At 42.6% G+C, this 23496-nt stretch overlaps 1 protein-coding gene across 1 annotated transcript in view; it reads right to left on the bottom strand.

The window, feature by feature from the left end:
- The window catches only part of SHTN1 (shootin 1), a 111974-nt gene that overhangs the window by 42113 nt on the left and 46365 nt on the right, over positions 1–23496 (bottom strand). Inside the window, exons 6-8 of the mRNA XM_074999805.1 lie at positions 21781–21878; positions 20745–20826; positions 15418–15512 (exon numbers count right to left, since the gene is read on the bottom strand). Of these exons, the coding sequence (XP_074855906.1) occupies positions 15418–15512; positions 20745–20826; positions 21781–21878 (275 nt within the window). The remainder of the gene's footprint in view (positions 1–15417; positions 15513–20744; positions 20827–21780; positions 21879–23496) is intronic.

The raw sequence follows: 23496 nt of genomic DNA, 5'->3' as shown, positions 1-23496 counted from the left end.
TTCATCAATAAACCTATAGAAACAAAGGTTCTTAATGGAGAGGATGTCAACAGCCTTAAATTGTGATAATATATTTCCAGTAAGAATTAGTATATTGCAAAGAGAGTATTCTTTGCTTAGAAGCTATATAACCTAGATAATTCACTTCTCTACCAACAGGAATTCAACTATGCTTACGTAGAGCCATGGAATCAAAATCATCCTTAAATTTGAATTGCCCTGCACCCTAGGTTGTGCTCTAGGATCTGATCCACACTACTGAAGTCTATGGCTACATCTACACTTACTAAAAACTTTGAAATGGCCATGCTAATGGCCAAATCAAAGAATACTAATGAGGTGCCAAAATGTATATTCAGCATCTCATTAGCACGCCACCAGACATTCCACGGTTCACTCACCCGCGGCTCATCTACATGTGGATCCTTTTCTAAAGGACCCCGCCAACACTGAAATCTCCTGAGGGACCCCTGTGTAGATGAGCCATGGGCGAGCAAACTGCAGCACTTTTGAAGTGCCGTGGTTGGCAGCATGCTAATGAGGCGCTGAATATGCATTTCGGCACCTCATTAGTATTCTTTGATTTGGCCATTAGCATAGCCATTTTGAAGTTTTTAGTAAGTGTAGACACCGACTATGAGAGTCATTCCATTGACTTCTTGGGTGCTGGACTGGATCCTCAAATGCAATGTGCAGTGCCTGAAGAATGCTACAAAACTATAAGTGTATCATTTAACGCTCACTTTGCACTGGTGTTAGTGGTTTAGGGAGAGGCAAGGTAAAAAAAAGACTCAGGACTCAGAACTTCAAAGTTATACCAAAGATCAGTTTGGCAAATGGAGTCCTGAAAACAGTAATTCCACTCAACAAAGTCACTCAGCCACACAGAATAGTTATCCCCAGAGAAATTTAAGTCATCTCTGAAAAGGAAGAACATGAGAAAACAGTGTAACAGTTTCTCTATAATCCTTTTGTCGAAAAAATGTTTATCAGTTAAATTAAGGTGTTTACAAAATTAAAATGTATTGTAGAAGCAACGAATACTAAAACTGGAAGGGACCTTAAGAGATAATCAACTCCAGTCCCCTGCACTTATGGCAGGACCAACCACCATTTATATCATCCCTGTAAGGTATTTATCCAACCTGCTCTTAAATATCTCCAATGATGGAGATTCTACAACCCCTCTAGACAGTTTATTCAATTACTTAGCCACCCTGACAGGAAATTTTCCCTGAAGTTCAACTTAAACCTCCCTTGCTGCAATTTAAGCCCATTGCATCCTGTACTATTATCAAAGGCCAAGGAAAATACTTTTTCTCTGTCTTCCTTGTAAGACCTTTTGAGCTACTTGAAAACTGCTATTATGTCCCCTCTCAGTCTTTTCTTTTCCAAGATAAACAAACCCAATTATTTTATCTTCTCTCATAGGTCATATTTGCTAGCCCTTTAATCATTTTAGTTGCTCATCTCTGGACCCTTTCAAATTTCTCTACATCTCTCCTAATATATAGCACCCAGAACTGGACACAGTACTCGAATTTAGGCCTCATCAGCGTGGAGTAGAGTGGAAGAATAACTTCTTGTGTCTTGCTCACAACACTCATGTTAATGCAGCTCAGAATCATGTTTGGTTTTTTTGCAACAGTGTCACACTGTTGAGTCATATGGTCCATTATGACCCCCACACTCCTTTCTGCAATACTCCCCCCTAGGGAGTCACTTCCCATTTTGTATATGTGAAACTGACAGTCCTTTCCTAAGGCTGTGTCTACACTTGCCCCCAACTTTGAAGGATGCACAGTAATCAGGGTGATGGGAGATTACTAATCAAGTACTGCAGTGAATATGCAGAACTTCATCAGGCTAAATCTCCCCCGTGGCAACTTCGAAGTGTCAAACTTCAAAGTGCTGGCATGCATGTAGCTGCAGGTTCTTCAAAGTGGCCACAGGGGAGAATTAGCCTAATGAAGTTCTGCATTATCATTGCAGCACTTCACTAGTAATCTCCCATTATCGTGATTATCATGCCCTCTTCGAAGTTGGAGGCAAGTGTAGACATGCCCTAAGGGGAGTATTTTGCATTTGTCCTCATTGAACTTCATTCTATTTTCCTCAGACTATTTCCCCAGGCTGTCCAGATCATTTTGAATTCTGACCCTATCCTCCAAAGCACTTGCAACCCCTGTCAGCTTGGTATCATCTGCTAACTTGATAGGCGTACTCTATATGCCATTTTCTAAATCATTGCTGAAGATATGGAACAGAACTGGTCCCAAACTGACCCCTACGGAACCCTGCTTGCTATTTCCCACCAGCATGACTGTGAACCATTAATAACTAATCTCTACGAATGGTTATCCAACCAGTTATGCACCCACCTGACAGTAGTCCCATCTAGGTACCATCTTCCTGGTTTACTGATAAGAAGATCCTGCAATACTATATGAAATGCTTTACTGAAGTCTTGGTCAGTGGTTCTCAGCCTTTTCACTAATGTGGACCCCTAATCACACACCCAAACCACCCTCCTCAACCATTTGCAGACCCCCATCAAAGCCAATTCTAGCCACTATGTACACTTCATTAAATGAAAAATGAAACCACAACATAGATTTTTGGACAGCAATTGATAACGTTATTGGAAGATATTTAATTTTAAAATAATTGATTGTAACTTTGCAATTTATTTAAAACTTATTTTCTATGATCATTTTTATTCATTTTTTCCCCCACAGACCTATATCAATATCCCATGGATCCTAGGTTGGGAACCACTGGTCTAGGTATACACCACGTTCACCACTTCGCCTTTATCCACAAGGCTTGCTATCCTACCAAAGAAAGGTTGTTTTGAAATAATTTGTTCTTGACAAATTCATGCTGACTATTGCCTATCACCTTATTACCGTTCAGATGTTTGCAGGTGGATCCCTTAATTATTTGTTCCATTATCTTTCCTGACACTGAAAATGTTCCTGATAATTTTTAAAGCAAAAATGAAAAATTTACCTCAGAACTGAAAATTGTTTTCAGAACATGATTTTCTTTTAAAAAAAATAAATCCACATCTCTTGTCCTTTCAGTCCTTTCTGACTATACATATAAAAGAAAAAAATGACACTAATGTTAGGAGAAGGTTCCCTTCTGCCAGCTAACTTTTCCAGACTACCTAGGCTTTTGAAAATCCAAAGCATAGAACACTACAATTTAGCTACTCAGATTTTGAAAAAAAAGTCCTCATATAAATAAGGGGACGCCACTGACTACATTTAAAATCAGATCAGATGCTTCCTAGAAGAGGAGCAAATCTCTTAACCCTCTTTCAAACAGATTAAATGTCTGACTTTAGAGGAATCAGATCTAGGCACTACACTTCCCAGAGCATGCAGATGTGGCCATTTTACAATTCTGTTCTTGGATGAAAGTTTGATGAGAGTGATTGGTCTTGTACCTTGCTCTAAAGGTGGCAAGATTCGAGCTCAGGGTCTAAGTCCTAAACATAGCCCTCCCCTATTTCAATCACTTTTTAGTTCAACCAACTAGGCAATGAATTAACTATTCTTTCTAGAGTTAGAAGGATGATCTTATTGGTAAATGTCTTTTTCCTCAAATAACATAATATGTCCTTAGATGATCATCAAAATTTACAGCCAAAGAAAAATGCTGGTTTAAAAGTTATTAAAGTTTGATTTAATGATGTTTACAATTTGTTTTAACAGCTATGAAGTATTAACTTTTTGAATTGCAACATCAGTCATTAGATAATTCCTGTCTGACTTCACCACCCCATATTGCACTGCAACTGTGAAAAGTTAAATAGAGAAAAGTAAAAGAGGGCTTAAAAATAAACATGTATTAGCCATCAAAAACGGATGCCTAATTATTACATCCCAACTTTTGTTAAGCTGCTTTTGATAATACATAGACACAGCTATGCATAAAAAGTCTTTCTAAGAACAGAGATCTTGCGGTATCCACTTGCAGACATGCTTCATGGTCATTATAAGTGACTCAAATGCTATTAATGGATCCAAACAAGAGTTTTTGTGCAGCTCATCACTAATGCAACAGATCTCTGACTCAATTGCATGCAATCTCATGGGGAGCACAGATCCTCATCATTTGTAGCAATTATGACAGTCCTTCTTAAGAGTTACAAAAATAACATCTGCCTTTTTCAAATAGGAAGGCTCAATCCTGGATTAAATAAAGTGACAACCAACCACTTCCACAAGGCCCCATAACGAGAAGGGGCACAGTGAGGGTAACCAAGTCAAATACACACACTGTACTGTACAACTGATGTACACATACAAACTGTATATACATACTTCTAAAATGCATCATTGTCAGGCATTGAGAGAAAAATTAAAGCAAGCTGCAGGCAGGGGATGGTACAGGATTTTTTTAACCCAATATTAATAAGGGGCCTATAAAATGTCAATTTACTCCTATGTTGGCCTCTTAAAATACACCAGATGTGTGCAAACCATCTTGTTGCTCTTTGTAAATGTTTACAGCAAGGATGTAAAATCCTGTTTAACCGATTAACAGGTTAAATGGTAGGTTTAACCCATAAATTAAGGGGGGTGGGCGGCTGGGAATGCCCCCCCAGCTGCCCCCCTCCTCCCATCCACAGCACACCAGGGACCAGTGCACCAGCACCCCCACCTGTGGCAAGCCAGGCAGCAGGGCTGCTCTGGCCTAGTTGGAGCTTCCCTGCCTGGTGCACCAGAGGCAGGGATGTTCCAGTCAGGCAGCATAGCCCTGCTCCCCAACAACTGGCTATCCATTAACATCCCTAATTTACAGCAGCCTGCTTCTTTCACCAAGAGATGCATTTAGGCAGACATATTAACATGCAAAGTAAGAGAAGCCCTAACAAACTCCGTCAACAACTCTGCACTTGTTTTTCGTTTTTCTCACACATAAAACAGCCTTGCACTCTTAACACGGAGAAACGTTTCTCTACAAGGTTTCAAAAGTAATTTCAGGTGCATGTATTGTATAAGAGCCAGCAAGAGATGCTAACAAAGTGATTACAAGTACTTTACAAGCATCATTGCAAAGCAAGATACATGCTCAATAAATCTCTTACATTAAATATTTTATTGAGCATATGTGATTGCAGCCGTAAGATCCTTAGCTCTGCCCCCCAATCCCCACTGCGCCTTTCCACCACTGTCATATCTTCCTTTTCATTTGTGTTCATGGTACCTAATACAGTTTGCTCTCCTTTGTGGAATACTGCTTTTCAGGTCTAGCCTCTACATTACTGCTGTGGCCTTCAAGATCCCCTCTATGTGTCTTTGTTTGCTTGTATAGCATTTCACAAAGAACTGATGAATCTTAAAAAGTCTCTTAAAACATGACACCTACCATTTTGATTACACTTGCCAAGATCCCGCAGTTCACAGCCCTGGCTTATTCAGGTGGGTATGGATTTGTCATTTCCCCATTTCTCCCCCATCCCTCCTCCCCACCACCATTTATTTAGCTCTTTTATTCATATTCCTGTAGGTTTCACAAAGGATGACTCACTTTAAACCCTTTTTCCTTCTCCCCACTCCTCATCACAGCTGACAATATCTACTCAGTTTCTTTAGAACCTCTACAGAGAATGAATTCTGATGTTTGAAGTTACATTGTTTTTGATTAATTAAATATATATTATAGTGGTGCTAAGAAAATGACTATAATTTATAAAGCTGTACTGAATTTTTTTTTAATCAAAAGCTTTGATTTTCAAGTATTCACTCATTAACTTGCATGTGTGCTCTCGCTCTCACCTGCACCTAAACACACATACTTCCCTCACAACTACCTGCCTTCACTGGCAGATTTTCATCGCTCATTGCAAAGTCAGGGGAAAAAGAGCATCACACACAAAAGCACCCTATTCCAGCTGCCTGCAATTTTTCAGCTCCTAACATCTCAGCAGTAATGGAACCCGAAGAGTGTCACCTGGGAGATGCAAGACCATCGGGGGGTTGCGGGGAGTGGGGGGGGGGACTTGATTTGAATGGGTGAGCCCTGTCCTCCACCCATGGAACACGAATAGCCCCCATTGAAAGTAATAGGAGCTGCAAGTGTTCAATTTCCTTTAAAAAGTAATTAAGTCCCCCTATTTTCAAAATAAAAAGTCAGAAGAATATTTCTAGGCTCTCAAAATAGCCATACAAGAGACAGAAACGCACTATGATAAAGCATATTCCTGTTGCGAGTTCATGGCTCTTCCATGACATATGCATATTATTCAGAATTGTGGCTTGTTTCCAGTACCAGTGTTCTGGATGGTTTATATTGAAGCTCTCAGTAAATATGGTTAACACTGAGGTTTTTTTTGTTTTATAAAAAAGGCCTTGAGAGAGTCTATACTTACTTCAAATGCTGTTCTCACAATTAACACTTGCTCCACAGGCCCTAGTACACCCAAAGCAAGTTCTACCCCACTTAGAAAAAAATTAACACATTTAATGGTTATAAAGAAAAAGCCCTGTCTCAGAATGAGACATCAGAGCACTTCAAGACAGCCATAAAGATGATTCTGGCTTGGACATTGATTCCAAGTGGCTCATCTCCCACAACACTGGATTATTCTTTACTGGGCCCCAGTGTCTTGACTGTGGCCCAGCCCCCTGCTTTGCCTTGAGGTCCAACTGCCAACTTCATCTCACCTTCTGTTCCCAAGGTCTCAGCTGCTGCTCTGTCCTACTCCCACTCAGCCTCTTTCCCTCAAAACACTGTCTGTGCTCCAGACCAAGGCCCCACACCTACTCAGCCTCTACCGCCAAACGCCCCAAGGCTCTGCCTACCACTTACAAGACAGGAGGGGAGATGGATAGAGAGGAGAACCTACTCACAAAAAACAGATGGCAGCACTTGTGGTTCCTTGGAAATTAGGGTATCATGAAAAACTGTGATGTCAGGAAATGCCAAAGGGAACATAATGCAATAACTATACAATCATCTCCAACCAATGCTTTAAAAATTGTATTTGTTATACACATTTCTTCTCTGATCCCAATCCTGCAGCCTCTTGCACCCACGTAAAGCCTCACTGAGCTTCACATGAGTGCAAAGATCTGCTTGCATAGATGTGACTGCAGGTTGTGGTGTGCGCATTAAACACCTCAGCTTATTTAAGGAATAGCACCTTGACATTGATGTCAAAATTATCAAAAGTACAGGCTACACCTCCCTCATCCGGCATGCTTGGGACCTGACAGATCCCAAACAAGAGAATTTACTAGATAAGGGAAGACACAGGGCTGTGCTCAGGGACTGATGGACTACCAGCCTCTCTCCCCGGGGGGCTCTACCCGCAGTCCAGACTCTCAGGGCTTTCCACAGAGCTCCAGCCAACCCCAGTCCCCCTATCACAGGGCAGGTGGAGGCTCCAACTTCTGCCCCATGGCAGCCTCCTGGGTCCTGCTATCTCAGGGCAGGTAGTATCTCCAGCTCTCAGGTGCTTGTAGGGCTCCAGTTCCCAGCCCCTTGGCAGCATCCCATCCCCGCTCCTATGGGGCAGGCAGGGGCTCCAACTCCTGGTCCAGCAACAGCCTCCTGGCCCCCACTGCTGCAGGGTGAGCAGGGGCTCAGGCTCCCAGCAGTGTAGGGCTGCAGCTCCCAGGCCCACAGCAGACTCCCACTCCACTACTGCAGGGCAACAGGGACTTGGGATCCTGAACCTGCGGCAGCCTCCTGCCCCAGGGGCTCCAGCTTCCAGTCTGTCCTGCAGATGCAAAGCGGACAGGGGCTCCAGCTCCCAGTCCCCCAAGGGTTCTTGCATCTGTCAGCTAGTCTCTCCTCTGGCAACATCCGTGCTCATGCCAGATGACAGATGTTGCAGGATGAGGGAGTTCTGAATTTGAGAGGTGAAACCTGTAGTCTTAAATTCTCCTACTGTCCCTGAGTCTCTGAAAATGCTGATTTTTCTATTACATTTTCCAATGGATTTAAAATGTTTTTCTCTTCCCTGCTGCTCATGAAAGACCCAAACCATCAACAGGGAAAAAGTAAAATGGATTTCATACTAATTGCTGCTATCGTGGCTTGCATACCAGGCACTGAACCAGGCACCTCCAGGGCTGAAAAACTTAGGTACAGCACTTAAGTTAAAGAGTCAGGCTCTCGACGTGAGAGCTGTAACAGACTCATATCCTCTATGGGTTGGTCACAAAGGAGAAGATGTAATACACATTGACCAATGGATTCTGCTGTCTAATGCATAACGAACTGAAAAATAACAAATAAAAAATTTAAAAAATCTTAACGATATCAAAGAAGAAAATTTTCTCAGGCGTTATATGTAAAAATAGATTAAAAATAATAGAAAGATAATATTAAGCTGATTGTTCCTCTTTTAGTAGCTAAGTAAATGTAGCAAAAATCACTTTTTGCCATTTGTGTTTTTCTTTGTTTTGTCTTTTCATTATCAGAATTCAGTGACTTCAAAAAAAGTAATCATTTTCTACTGTGAATTTCATGTTTATATTCTGGTGCACTGGCACATAACTGCAATGTTTGGGTAACAAACTTTGCAAAGCAAAATTTGAAGCTATTTAAAACCATCTTACATGTTATTTTAGTTATGAAAATATTTTAGTTCTGTGTGTACTTTTGATTCACACTTTAAAATTCTGGGCTCATATCACTAAAAGAGCATCTCTATATATTTTGACAAATACCCTAGCTCTAGATACACATTGCTCATCTTGGACAGAAGTAAGGCCCTTGGATGGAACTCTCTCTGGCTACATCAACAGTGGGCAAAGTAAGTCGACCATGGATATGCAATATTAGTTACAGCAATTGCGTAGCTAGAATCGACCTATCTGCACGTGGCTTACTTGGGCATCCCTACTGAACAAGTAACAAAGAGAAAGCCATGCTAGTCTATATACTATCAAAACAAAAAAGCAGTAAAGTAGCACTTTAAAGACTAACAAAATAATTTATTAGGGGAGCTTTCATGGATGGTCTGAAGAAGTGGGTCTTTTCTACTGACTAGGGTGGATGGGAGAGTTTCTTCTGTGGACACCCCTCTACTCCTCATGAAACGCGAGAAGTACAGGGTCAGCTGCAACCCCTGAAAGGTCAATTCTCACATCCCTGCTAGACATGCAAAATCAAACCCCAGAGGATCTTCTGAGCTAGAGTAAACAGAGCCTCCGTGTCATACGGTGTGTGGAAGCAAATAACTGTGCTGTACTTCAGAAGGGAAAACTGAAGCAATGGTACAACATGCAAAAGACGTAAAAATTTGATTATATCAGATGGTGCTCAGTAATTCTCTATGCTGATTTTCAGGGCATAAAAATTATATGGATAAAATGGCAGGCAAACAGAGAAAAATGGAAATAAAACAGCAGCAACTGTATAATCCCAGGAGACTTAGAGAAGAAAAATTACTGCCTGCCACTTACCTGTAGTAAGTGTGATGAGTGAGTTTAAGTACTCTAAAGACAATATGGTATTTAGACCAAGAAAACACAATTTAGAGGTAAATATTTTTATTACATATATATTGGCAACAATCCACTTCTGCCACTGATTTTCTTTTGAATAAAATGAAGTGCAGTTTCAAGTACAGTTTCCAAACTCTAAGGCTGGGTCTACACATTCCCCTTCCTTTCGAAAGGGGCATGTTAATGAGCAGGTTTGAAATATGCTAATGAGGTGCTGCAATGAATATGCAGCACCTCATTAGCATAATGACAGCCACGGTGATTCGCAAGTGCGGCTTTTCAAATCGTGCACTGCCCGTGGAGACGAGACCTTCCGAAAGGACCCCCCCAGTTTTCAAAAGCCGTTCTTCCAATCACCAGATAGGAAGAAGGCCTTTCGAAAACCGCGGGGGTCCTTTCGGAAGGTCCCATCTCCACGGGCAGCGCGCGATTCGAAAAGCCGCACTTTCAAACTGCCGCAGCTGCCATTATGCTAATGAGGCGCTGCATATTCATTGCAGCACCTCATTAGCATATTCCAAACCTGCTCATTAACATGCCCCTTTCGAAAGGAAGGGGAACGTGTAGACCCAGCCTAAGAGATTACTAGGCCCTGATTCAAAATTCTTTAAAGAAATAACCAAATGGAATAATTCCCATTGTCTTCAACTGGCCAGAAATGGCCAAGGAGGCTAATACCCAAGAGTGCCCATCTCACCTTGACAGGCCTCCATAGTTGAGACCAGTGGAAGCATTCAAGCTCCAGGTCCCTTGACACTAAAAGAGGGTCCACTAGCAACATGTTGGTTCAACACCCACATGACTTCGGAAACTTCTCTCCTTTTTGGTCCAAAATAGCCCAAATCTGTTGTTGCTTAGAAACAGAGGTGGGAAAGGTACCCAAAAAGTTACCTGAGTGAAAGTACCATAACTTGGAGGGGAAATGTACTTAAGTACAAATCACCGGTGCCCCTCTGGAAAACCGCTTGAGTAAAAGTACACACACACACACACACACACACACGGGTCACCTTTGCACTTTTACGCAAATAACTTCTTAGGTACTTTTTCTGCCGCTGCTTGGAAGAGACTCTCTTTCCCTATGCTCTTGTGGTTGAAGAGCGTGTGCTCAGAATGATATAAGAAAGTATGAATTCTGTACAACTCAATGGATGATTTTTATTCGCCATTTGACCATTTGTAGCCATTTTGGAGAGGCTGCTAGATTTACTCTAGTTGGTATTGGTTCATGTACCAAAGCATTTTTAACACATGGCTATCACTTAAATATAAATTGGCTTTCATTACAAACTAACTAATCAAATAATTAGGAGTTTAGCAACTGAACTATACCTGACTCAAATATGCCTCTGACTTGAAGTTCAAGACTACAAGTTTATCTCTACACAGAGACATAGGATGACACTGTCAATAGAATTTGGGCTAACTGCATACATTTTATTTTCAAATGAGATTTAGGCTTTCTTGTCAGGTTGGCCTTGCAACTGAGTGCAGCAACGCCTAACTATCTTTAAAAATCTAGGCCTTAGTGCGTGGCAGGCCAGGGTATGTCCCATTTCAAAAAAGCAATAACCACAAAGTACTCCATGGAACCTTCACTGCACAGCAGCAAGGTCCACATGGCCAATCATCACATAGCAAGCTTGCATGTTACAGAATCACATCCTCACTTGCTGTGCACACAGTCTCCTTACAGACAAGTCCTTACTGCTGCTCTCAAACATACTATATCTCTACTAGTTCAAGTGTTTGAAATGTTGTTCCACAGTTTCTGGGATTGGGAGAAGAATTTTAAAAAAATATACAGGAAGAACGTAAGACCTCTTTCATGAGAATGACGTGTTGCAGACCTAGCTCAGCATGTTGTCGTTCTGGACATACTAATTAGGACTGAGCCTGGCAACAGGCTGTGTACTTCTTTGAAAAATTTATAGCACTGGCACTTGATAAACTGCCAGAAGTCTAATGATGACTTTTCTTTTTAGAGTGGTTCCCTGTCAGCCTGCTCTCAGTTTTCAGTATGGTTATGATGCACAGGAATGCAAAAGTGGCAGGTGCTTAGTCAGCTGACTGCGATGCATCAGAAGATGGTATATGCCTGTAAATAACCACTTTAATTATAAATATATGAAAACCCCCAAACCAAAATTGGACAAAACACCTCCAGACAAATAAACACAAAAAATAACCCAAAAGTTGACAGCACCATTAAGACACATCAATAACTAACCAAAGCAACTGCTGACACTTGTCTGGCAAATGCTGGCCCTCCTTCACCCTGCTCTTACGCTACTTCTGTTGTCTTCACTTGTATTTTTAATACAGTTTTCATACACACCAAAGGTCATTCATGTCTATGTAAACAGTCCACTTCAGTAAGGCCTTAAATACGTGAGCATTCCTTGCTCACTAAAGTATTCCTATTGAAATCAATGGGAAAGATCCCAAACGGAAGTAAATTGTTACAGCTTTGAAACCATTAGGAGTTAAATGCCCAGATACTTCTGAAAATCCTGCTAGGCACCCAGCTGCATCTTAAGGCACCTAACTACCCTTTCATATCTGGCCCTATATGAATTAATAATAATCTAGCACTAGCACGGGGTCAGCAACCTTTCTGAAGCAGAGTGCTGAAATGTGACCTTTTGACCTGTATGTATTGTCTGAGTCACTAATAGTCCTACTTACAGCAGCTTCATTAATAATTATAATGAAATTAAGATGCAGAGCTTTACTGTTTCTCTCTTTAAATCTCCACCCAGAGGGGTTTTTTTAATATCTAAAAACATATGGGATTTTTATACAGGCTGAACCTCTGTTACCCTGGATTCTCTGGTCTGGCAACATCCCTCTTCAGACAGGCCAATGCATGTTCCTGGACCAGAGAGCTTCAGCAGTACAAGGCACAGCAGCACCCTGCTGGTGGCAGGGAGCCCCGCTGGTAGCCTGCTCTGGGGAGCACCAGGGGCAGCCCCAGGACAGGGAGCCAGGTGCCCAGCTGAGGCTGGGGAGCCCTGCTGTGGCGAGCCCAGCCCCACTCATGAGCCCTACAGCTGGGAGCCAACTGGAGTTCGGAGTCTGGCCGACAGCCCCTCAGCCGCGGGAACCCCAGCTGGGGCCTGGGTAGCCCTGCAGTGGGGACCACAATTGGGGCCAGGGAGCCTCACCACCCGGGGTACCTCAGCCAGGGCACCTTGCTGGCAGCCCTACAGCCAGGGGGGCCCCAATCAGGGCAAGAGGGGAATGCCAGCCGGACCAGAGGAGACCACAGCACAGGAGCCGGGAGCCGGCAGCCCACAGGCTGGGCTAGGAGAGACCAGTGGGACTGGAGCCATGAGCTGGCAGCCCTAGAGACTGCAGCTGGGCAGGAGCAGACAGCAGCCCAGGGTCGGGGAGCCCTGCCAACCACCTCCAACAACTGTTTTGTCTGCTGGCAGCCCTGCAAATCCCTCCAACCTACAGACAGACCCCAGCCGCCCCCAACACTGCCACCCGGCCAACAGCCCTGCAACTGCCCCCCCACAAGCCCCTTTACCCTACAGACAGCCCCCTCCCTGCCCTGTCCTCAGTGACTTACTTGAGCTCCACGTGGAGCAGACAGGAAGCATGGCAGAGGCCCAGGCACAGTGCATGCACCTCCACCATCTCAGGGATGCAGCTTGCCCATCCCTCTATGCTCCCCGATGCATGGGAGAAGGAAGGGAGGAGCTGAGCTCCCGGGCATGCCACTGAAAAGTAGCTCACCTGCCAACTGTGGCACACCTGCCAGGGGTTGCTGGCCCCTGATCTAGGAGACCTAACACCCTTGTCTTTGAAACTCTTACCTTTATCCTTGAATGAAACTCTTAACTTTATCCCCAACCTATCCTAATGAATAGCTGAGCCAATTATTCAAACACAAAGCTGAAAAGGAACAAGAACATTATCTGCAGCAGCAATGCACGCTAGTTTTGGAGCTGGAAAACCTTGTAAGTTCCTTGCTGTCAGCAGAGAACCTCCCTTGGCTTATGGGCTGCTGGGAGGGAAAACTGAACCTGGGACCTTTCGTTCTAAGGGCATATGCCTCCATCAACTGAGCTAAGAAATCTAGCTCTGCCTGCCCAGGGTGTAGCAGCCTGATCAACCTCTGTATATGTGCCCCACTGCTGTCAGCAGGCCTAAATGGGCAGTTGCTCCTGGGCCCAGCGTTTCAAAAGGGTTCAGAGCTCCAGCCACTGCTACACTGGCAGCACCAGTGGCCACTGGAGTGCTAGGGCCCTTTGAATTGCCACTTCAGCACTGCTGCACTGTTGCATTTGGCTGTGGCGTGGGTGGCACTGAAAGCCAAATGCCCTTGACCCCACCCTTTCTGGGGCGGGGAGCTGGGCCCTTTTCCCACCTTGCCCCACAGCCCATGGCTGCTGTCAGCACCACCGAGTAAATGACCCTGTCAACCATCAGGAAGACAAAACAGCAATGTGTGATTGTGGGCTAGACTCACAGTGTCATATTCCTCCACAAAAGAATCACCAGTTCTTTAAGCTTATTCGTAGCCTGCCTAGAGTTCTCAGACAAAGCTTTTTTTTAATAAAACAAAATAGCTTTTTCTATGATTTTCTTCATCTATGAAATGTTATGAAAACCTAGGCCAAGACAAAGGTATAGCTGACAAACACTCCATCTAATAAATATATCTACTCCCTTCCATAATCTCCTAGGAAAAAATTGCCCTTATGACACGATATCATCATTGGCATAGTGGGTGCAGCTAGATGCCTAGAATTTATCAAGAGGAGATTTCATGAAAGACTTGGTTGCAAAATAAAATGTAGTGCCTAGGATAGCGCATTCTATTTGCCTGCCTGTAACCATGTGTTCAAAATTGAATAGACATTTCAGATCAGACCTAACATGTTTTTACTGTTCACAACACAGAAGTTTTTGCCAACTTTTATTTGTGATCCTTGAAACTCTGGACTATAGTTACATGATTATTTGAGATTCTCAATTTCTATTAAATTTTCTAGACCACATAGCACAGAGAAAATGCTTGATAGCATAACTCACATGTAGCTTAAGCTCAAAAACCCAGGGAGCAAAGAACATATTAAAAAAAAAAATCACATGAGTCTTAAGCTAATATCATGGATTTTTCAGTGCTTGGGACTAGCAAGATTACAAGAGTTTATCAGAATTCCCATGATGAACCATACTGCCACCTAGAAGAGTGGAGTTTTCAACCATTTTTTATTTTCAGACCCCTTTGGAAATATTAGACAGCCTGCAGACCCTGAGGGGGCGGGGGTCAGTCAACCACAGGCTGAAACCAAACTCCCCAAGCTAATTTTCTTTTCCGTGTTTTCAATGACACTGAAATCTGCTTATGCCTCTTACCTGTGCAAAAGACTACTTGAAATCTTTATCAACATTGTTTGCCCTCTGAAGATGGATTCCAATCTGAAGACATATTTGCATACATCTGAATATTGTACTGTCATATTTCTTTGGCTGGGTTCACATATTTTTATAAGTAAATGTATCCCACTCCAAATCAGAGGGAAGAGTCATCCTTGAAATGTTAAGCCCATCTTCTGGGGATATAAATTCTCATGTTATGATGGTCTAAGCCCTCTCACATTTAACAGAAAACTCAAAAAATAAAATAGAAGCAGGTGTTATGTTTCACTAATTTAATTTATTAACATAGACGTATCAGAGTTTGCATTTCTATAGCATTTACCACACAGTGATCCTAAAGTGTACCATGCAGAATTACTCCTTATGTAAACCTGTGAAACAGGTGCTAATCCATTTTAAAGATAAATAAAATGATGAACAAACCTTGAGTGACTTGCTCAAGGTCACAGAAAGAGCCACAAAACCACTAAAACCCCATCTTTGTATTTTACAAGACATATACTTTATGGAATTCCTAGAACTGCAGCATTTCTATGGATCTACTCACCTCTTGTGCAAATGATTCTGCTTTCTTTCGTAGATCCTTTTCCAGCTCAAAGTTCTCCTGGAGTTCTTTATATTCTTCCACTGCCAGTACAGACACTATTTTAAAAAAGAGAGAGAGAGAGAGAAATGAGCAATAGTCTCAGAGGGATAGCCATGTTAGACTGTAGCTTCACAAAAAACAAGCGGCCCTGTACTTCCTTAAGGATTAATAATTCTATTACTTCATTTCTAATCTATTTTTTAAATTTATAAATATAAATTTATTACTAACGGTAATGAGTTTTTGTGTGCAAGACCCACTTCATCAGCAAGGTAGCAAAAAATCAGCGAAGAAGCAGTTTATTTTATCAGGCCATGGGAACAATACTGCTGAATATATTCTGAGTCCTTACAGAAATGGTTAGTTCTATAGGTTGGTCACTTGTTGGGGAAGGAACAAGTTCTGAGCTATCTATAAAAACACAAATCCATGGGTCTGGATTTAATGCACCCAACGGTACTGAGGGAATTGGCAGATGTCATTGCCAAACTTTTGGCCATTATCTCTGAAGACTCTTAGAGATCGAGAGAGATCCCAGATGACTGGAAAAAGGCAAACATAGTGCCCATTTTTAAAAAAAAAGGAAAGAAGGACAATCCAGGGAACTAGAGATCGGTCAGCCTTACCTCTATCCCTGGGAAAATAATGGAAGGGATCCTCAAGGAATCCATTTTGGAGAACTTGGAAAAGTGGTCAAAAGAAGCCAACATGGATTCACCAGGGGCAAGTCCTGCCTGACCAATTTGATTAGCTTCTATGATGAGGTAACAGGCTCTGTGGACATGGGGAAGTCAGTGGATGTGATATACTTTGACTTCAGCAAAGATTTTGATATGGTCTCCCACAACATTCTTGTCCATAAGTTAAGGAAATATGGATTGGATCCTTGGACTATAAGAGGGATAGAAAGCTGGCTTGACAGTCGGGCTCAACGCGTAGTGATCATTGGCTCAATATCTGGATAGCAGTCGGTTTCAAGCGGAGTGCCACGAGGCTTGGTTCTGGGGCCGGTGTTGTTCAACATCTTTTTTAATGACCTGGATGAGGGACTGGACTGCACCCTCAGCAAGTTTGCGGATGAGACAAAACTAGGCGGAGAGGTAGATATGCTGGAGGGCAGAGAGAGAATCCAGAGAGACCTGGATAAATTGGAGGATTGGGCCAAAAGAAATCTGATGTGGTTCAACCAGGATAAGTGTAGAGTCCTGCACCTGAGGCGCAAGAATCCCAAGCATTGTTATAGGCTAGGGACTGACTGGCTAAGCAGCAGTACAACAGAAAGGGACCTAGGGGTTATGGTGGATGAAAGGCTGGATATGAGTAAACAGTGTGCCCTTGTACCCAAGAAGGCTAACAGCATACTAGGGTGCATTAGAAGCAGCATTTTGCGCTGATCTAGCGAAGCGGGTTGTTCACCTCTACTCAGCACTGGTGAGGCCACATCTGGAATACTGCGTTCAGTTTTGGGCCCCCCAGTATAAAAAGGATGTGGATGTGCTGGAGCAGGTTCAGTGGAAGGCAACAAAAATGATTAAGGGGCTGGAGCACAAGAGCTCTGAGGATAGGCTGGGGGATTTGGGCTTGTTTAGTTTACAGAAGAGAAGACTTAAGGGTGATTTAACAGCAGCCTTCAACTTCCTGAAGGGGAGCTCTAAAGAGGATGGTGAGAAAATGTTCTCAGTAGTGTCAGATGGCAGAACAAGGAGTAATTGTCTGAGGTTGAAGAGGGCGAGGTGTAGGTTGGATATTAGGAAAAACTATTTCACCAGGAGAGTGGTGAAGCATTGGAATGTGTTGCCTAGAGAGGTGGTGGATTCTCCATCCCTCGAGGTTTTTAAGTCCCGGCTGGATGAGGTCCTGGCTGGGATGACTCAGTGGGGGTTGATCCTGCTTGAAGGAGGGGGCTGGACTAGATGACCTCCTGAAGTCCCTTCCAGCACTATCATTCTACGATCCTATGATTCTGCCTTCTATTCCAACTCCCTTGTATTATGGCTGTGTCTATGCTGAGCCATAGTGCTGGCAGCTTGATGCAAAGCAGGAGACTTGAAAATGCAAATGGTCACTCATTTACATAATCACATGACTAATTTGTATATTTGTACAAGATTGCCCCATCAGCAGAGGCTGCTGCCAGCAGAAAACAAGCAGTGTAGGCATGGTTCTGCCGGCAAAACCCCCCTTTGTTGGCAGCCCCTTATCCCTGATTTTTTCCAGGCATAATGGGCTGCCGATAAAGGGTTTTTTTGCCGGCAGAATCACATCCACACTGCTTGTTTACTCATGGCAGCAGCCTCTGCCAGCAGGGTGAATTCACGGCAATATGCAAATTATCTATGTGAATATGCAAACTGACATCCATTTGCAGTTTCAAGTGCCCTCCTTTGCATCAAGCTGCCAGCACTATGGCTCAGTGTAGATGCAGCCTATATGTGTAACCACTGAACTATTTGATAATGCGTTATTTCTTTAGGGTCCTAAACTGTCATGTAGTGTTGTTATGGACAGTGAGGTAGCTAAATTCCACCCAAAGATGGCTACCTTTCAATGGCAGGTGAAGTGATATCAGTAAATCGTGTGCATTTTATGCACCTCTTTAAGTGCATACCTGTGCACAAGTGAGCCCCATGCATACATACACATCCCATGCTTTGTAATGTTTGGGAAGTACATTGGGATACTTGTTATATAAACCTAAAAAGGGACATTATTTCTATTATTTATCTCATATCCTACAACACTAGTAGTATATGGTGAGAAGCTGACTACTGACCACACTGAATTTGGTTAATTAGCTTTTCCTCCAATTTCCAACAATAATAAACTCGTTTTAAGACTTACTGAGGATGCTATTCCCCAACACCTTTATCCATCCACCTAGGTTTTTATAATGGAACACATCACTGTAGCTAGTTAAAACCAAATCCATGAAAGGCCACTGGCCTAAATTTCATTCCTATTTTCCATCAGGCTGCTAGACTGATTTCTTTTTCCTGAGCTTATGTTTCTCTTCTCTCCCACCTTTCTCTTTTTCCATGTTGCAGTATTTCTAGACAGAGACTGTCATTTCACTGTTGTTGCAGACAAGTGAGCCAGAGATAAGCTGAGGCTCTGTCAGTGTTCCCTCTAATTTTTATATTCGTGGGCAGAATAAATTTTATTATGTGCACCAAAGCACATGTGGATGCGCACCACCAACAGACACACATGCAGTCCATTTCAGGTGGCTGTGGGCGCTCTACTAATCAGCTGGGTGGCATCTGAATGGATTGGGCGGCTATTCAGTAGAACTCAGCTTACAGGGAACAGTGGACTCTGCCCTCTCGCACCCACTTATTACAGGAAGGAAGAGGCAACTGCACAATATCTACTGACTCTTTCACACCTGGAATTAAGTAACCTGGTAACAAGTGCAGGGGTATGAATGGGGTCCTGTTCCCCTGTCACCTTGCCCCCGAGTCTGGCCCTACAAGTGTAATATGCAATCCATGAAAGAGTGTTGCATATATTGTAAAGCAGCATTTCCAGGAATCTGACATTTTACTACTGGAGATCCGTGGCTCTGTATCAAAGCATCACTTTAATACAGAGACCAATGAGATTGCAACAAGAAAGCAGCATCAGTATAACTGAGGTACAATGTACAAAAACAATGGTCATGTAAATGAGACTGATATTGATGGCTAAAAAATTAGCTATCGTGAAGCCAAACCTTGTGCAAGTTTCCTCATATTGTTCTGCCCATACACCCCAATCCTGACCTGTGAGTAATATTAATAAACCCTTAAAAAAGTCTCTTAATGACTACCTGTACACATTGTTCTCTTAGTGCACTTCAGCTCTAACTGACTAAGAACTAGTTTCCAGAGTAATGACATACAATTTCAAACACCACCTTTGGTAAATCCCCTGCCTCTTGGGAGACAAGCTTAACTGCATCTAAAACGAAGCACTGTCAGTGGTACTTTGTGGTGTGGATTATAGGCTGCTAAAATCCAACTGATTCTTAAATTACACTTAAAGAAATTATTGAACCAAACAATGAGAAAAACTTAAGATAATTCACAAATCCTGGCCAAAATAATGTATTGATTCTACATCTACAGAACTCTGCAACAGAGTTGTACAGTATGCAAAAGCTAACAGGAATATACATGTTCAGCCTCTTAAATCCAGTACTCTCTCATCTGGCAACATCCAGTATGACCACTGATGTTGCAGAACCAGAGAGTTCTGGGGTTGGGGGACTCTCTGGTCCTGCATCAGTGGGACAGGGGCTCGGGCCAGAACTAGAACCCCCGCTGGGCCTGTGGGAGCATGGGACGGTGGGGAAGGCAGACCCGACTAGAGCACAGGGTTGGAGTCAGATCCCCTGCTGGAGCCCTCACCAAGCCCCGACAAGAGAAGGAGGGAAGCTGGGGGAGCAGCACACAGAAGCCCTGGTGGCTAGAGAGCCAGTGGTGAGTGGCACAGCCCCAGTGGGTGGGGAGCCATCCAGGGAGCAGAGGGGCTGGGGACTCAGTGTGTGAGCAATGGGGCTGGAAAGCTGCAGGGCCCGACAGCTCACAGGCAGCTGGCCAGGAAATCATGGAGCTGGGGAGCCACAGCAACATGACACCTGCCAGCTGTCTTGGGGAAATAGGACAGAGCTTGCCACAGAACATTCTGTGAGAGGACCATGGCTTTCGGAACTCACTGTGCTCCTGGATCTGTAACAGTCCGAGTCGGAAGATTTTGAGGAGATGCTACAGCACCTACCTACCTGTCTTCCTATGGAAGCTGGCTGAGAATAACTGTGGCAGAATGAGTTGAAGAAGAATTGAAATAGGAAATGCTGTATCAGTGGGGGAAGATGCCTCTTCTTAAAGTTTGACAGATGTCGCCCTTGTGTGTGCTTTTCTGAATGTAAAACTTTGTAATGCATCAGAAACTGTAGACACTTAAAATTAAGTACCTAAGTTAAGAGGAAGGTTGGTCCTTGCAGGCAAGACAACAGACTAGAACTCAGAAGATCTGGGTTTAATTACTTCTTCTGCCAGACTCCCTATGAAACTATGAGTAAAGTAACTTAAATCTCTCTATGCCTTGGTTCCCCTTCACTCCCACCCTTCTTAAGGGACCTTCTCATCCTGTGCATTTACACAGTGCCTAGCACAACATGGCTCCAACGTTTCTTCACTCACTAAAGAGATAAATTCCGAGACAAATTAAGAAAATGCTCTGCAGATAATCTGGAGATAAAGTAGTTAGGTAGGGAGATAGGAAAAAATAATATCGAGAACAAACACCTCGGTTATATTTTTCCAATAGTTTTCTCTGTTCATGAACTTCTGCTGTAAGAACCGCTTTTTCTTCCTTTACTTTATTTCCCTAAAAGAGTATAAATAAAACACAGATAAATAATAAAGTAGTGAGAATCTAATTAACAATATAATATATTACTGCATCTTATATTAATATGCAAAAATGTACATCAATAGTTAATTTCTGATTTGAGGGCTTACTTTCAGCTTCAGGTTGTAATTTTCAAAGGGGTTTAAGGGAGTTCCCCACCTGATTTATTTATATTTTCCTGCTCCAGACAGTATTCTTTCCAAATGTTATGAAGAAGTACTGCAGAACTAAATGGTTGTCTTGGACACTGCATTGCCCACTGTCTTGATATACACCAATTACAGCAGCAAATATAACATATCTGTAGTTCTACATTGCCTTTATCCTGACGGTTTCCAGGTTAAAAAGTTATGAGCTTACACACTACTGACTGAATTTTAATACAGGCATGCTATTGTGATGCAAATTTTAGGAGGGAGAGTGGGCAAAGAGATGGAGAGAACATCTCTGTTTCTTGGCAAAGGGCTGCTGGCTCTGTCATCGTGAATGCAGGCATAGGACAGACAGGACAAATGATAAGCTGTGATTAGCTTCATTACATAGTTTTCCTCACTCTGAAGCAAGGGTACTTGCCATTGGCTCAAAATAACCCCTTTGCCCAACGATTACATTGGTGAGTGACTGCTGATGGCTAAAAACCAGCACAAGGGCCAAGGCAGACAGCACCACAGATTAGACCAGAAAAGAGTAATCTTCGGTTCACAAAGCCCTTCCTGGGCAGAGAATAATGCGGAGGGCAGCAGGATGCTTTACGGTGGTCAGTGAAAGGACCTGTATCTTTTGAAATGGGCCATAGCACACCAAAGTTGGTGAACCCTCCGATTAGGTAGTATTCAATTAACTTCACAACTGACTGTTTTTAACCAGCATGACATACAGAAGGTACTGAATACACACTAATGGCTTCACTGTCCATGCTACAATACATACTTCTTCAATTACTTCTCCAAGTTTGCACCTCAGGTTTTCCAGTTCAATGGTTATGGCCTTTTTTTGCTCCTGAAGAGATATAATTTGATCTTGCAGCTCTACATTTTCAAGAGGAAAAAAATATTTTTTATTTATGCTTCCGGGGAGAAAAACAATCCAACAATTCTGTAGATGTAGCAGAGCATGAAACATACTGGGCAGTGTATCAATCATTGCCTAGTTCCCCTACATACATAAACACGTGTGCTTCTCTTCAGTGTCATATAACAGATCTGTAAGGTAGGTACAGATTCAAATTTGCTCTACCAGGTTAATCTCCGTTGTCAGAGGAGGTTTGGGTTTTTTGGTTTTTTTTTTTTTGCATTCTGCAGTAAGCTAACTCTCTGCAAAGCAATATTCTATTATGGACCCAATGCTGCCCATTGGTGAAGATCCTCAGTGCTTTCAGGAGATGCTCAGCATCTCGCAAGACAAGGCCATGAGGCAACAGAAAAAAATTTTTATAGGCTGCCTGTAAAATAAATTAATGCACTTTAATTACCTTCGGATCATGATCTCTTGTCACAATAAGATAAAAACAAACAACAGGCACTTAATATTTTGTGAGGTTTTCTGTGAAGAAATACTCCTGAATAGCTGCCAATTTATAACCCTTGTGACATTATTTGAAGTGAGTCAGAATATAACCCTTTTACTGATAGAAGAGCTAATTCTAGTAATTTTCTCCTCAGAATTTGTTTCTTAATTTACTTCATATTTTGATAATTAAATTACAAAGGAATAAAACATTTGATTACAATCACTACTTAATGGGAGCATAAGGGTTTAGTTTAAAATTGTTGCTTAGCTAACAAAAAAAGACACACGAAGATACAAACTTACTGGTATGTATTAGTTCCCACCAAAAACTCTCATTCTCCACCTGCCTTCAGTTTTTCATACTGCTGCTGCTCTTTGTCTACCGAGCCATTAGCTTCAACATCTGTTCCTTGTCAATTGCAGACTGACCAGAGATTGCTGGACATATTGCATATTGGGAGCAGTGATTAAAATTATTTAAAATCCCTGGAAGCTTTTCCAACTTCTCTCTGGCTTGACTAGCAACCTCCACTATGCTCATTTGGAGATGGGCACCTACAGAACTTTCCACGTAGGTGGCTGAGAAAGTAAACTGGCAAAGACTGGGGTTGTTTTGTGTGTGTTGTTTTTTTAGGACAAATTACCAAAGATCTGTTTAAACAAATGTAATCTACCTCCAGACAAAGGCACGATACATCCCCTCCTACTCAAGTGGCTTTCATACCATTGCTAAAATAGTTTGCACTTCTCTAAGTATCTCAAACATTAACAAATATTAAGGAAGATGCCCAACACCCATGTGAAGTAGGCAAGATTATTACCCTTCGACTGTACAGAAGGAAAGTCTGAGGCACAGGAAGGATGTAACTTGCCCAAGATCTCACAGTGAATCAGTGACAGGGCAGAGAATAGAAGCCAGATATTCTAACTTCTGGATGACAGATCATATTTCTTTCTATAATGGTGTCTTCAGCAGTGACGAGATAGGCAATGACACTCTCCTTCCCTCCCGCTCCCACTGTGGACATGTTTCTCCAAACCTGGAGATTGATTCTCTATTCTCTGCAGCCCGACTTTTCCCTGCTCTTTCTCTCCTCAACCTCCAACATGATCCTTGGCTTTCTCCAAAGGGAAGTA

Source organism: Carettochelys insculpta, chromosome 7 (genome assembly GCF_033958435.1).
Source record: "Carettochelys insculpta isolate YL-2023 chromosome 7, ASM3395843v1, whole genome shotgun sequence".
NCBI lineage: Eukaryota > Metazoa > Chordata > Testudines > Carettochelyidae > Carettochelys > Carettochelys insculpta.
The sequence above is the reverse complement of the archived record's forward strand: the minus strand, read 5'-3'. Positions and strand labels throughout refer to the sequence as shown.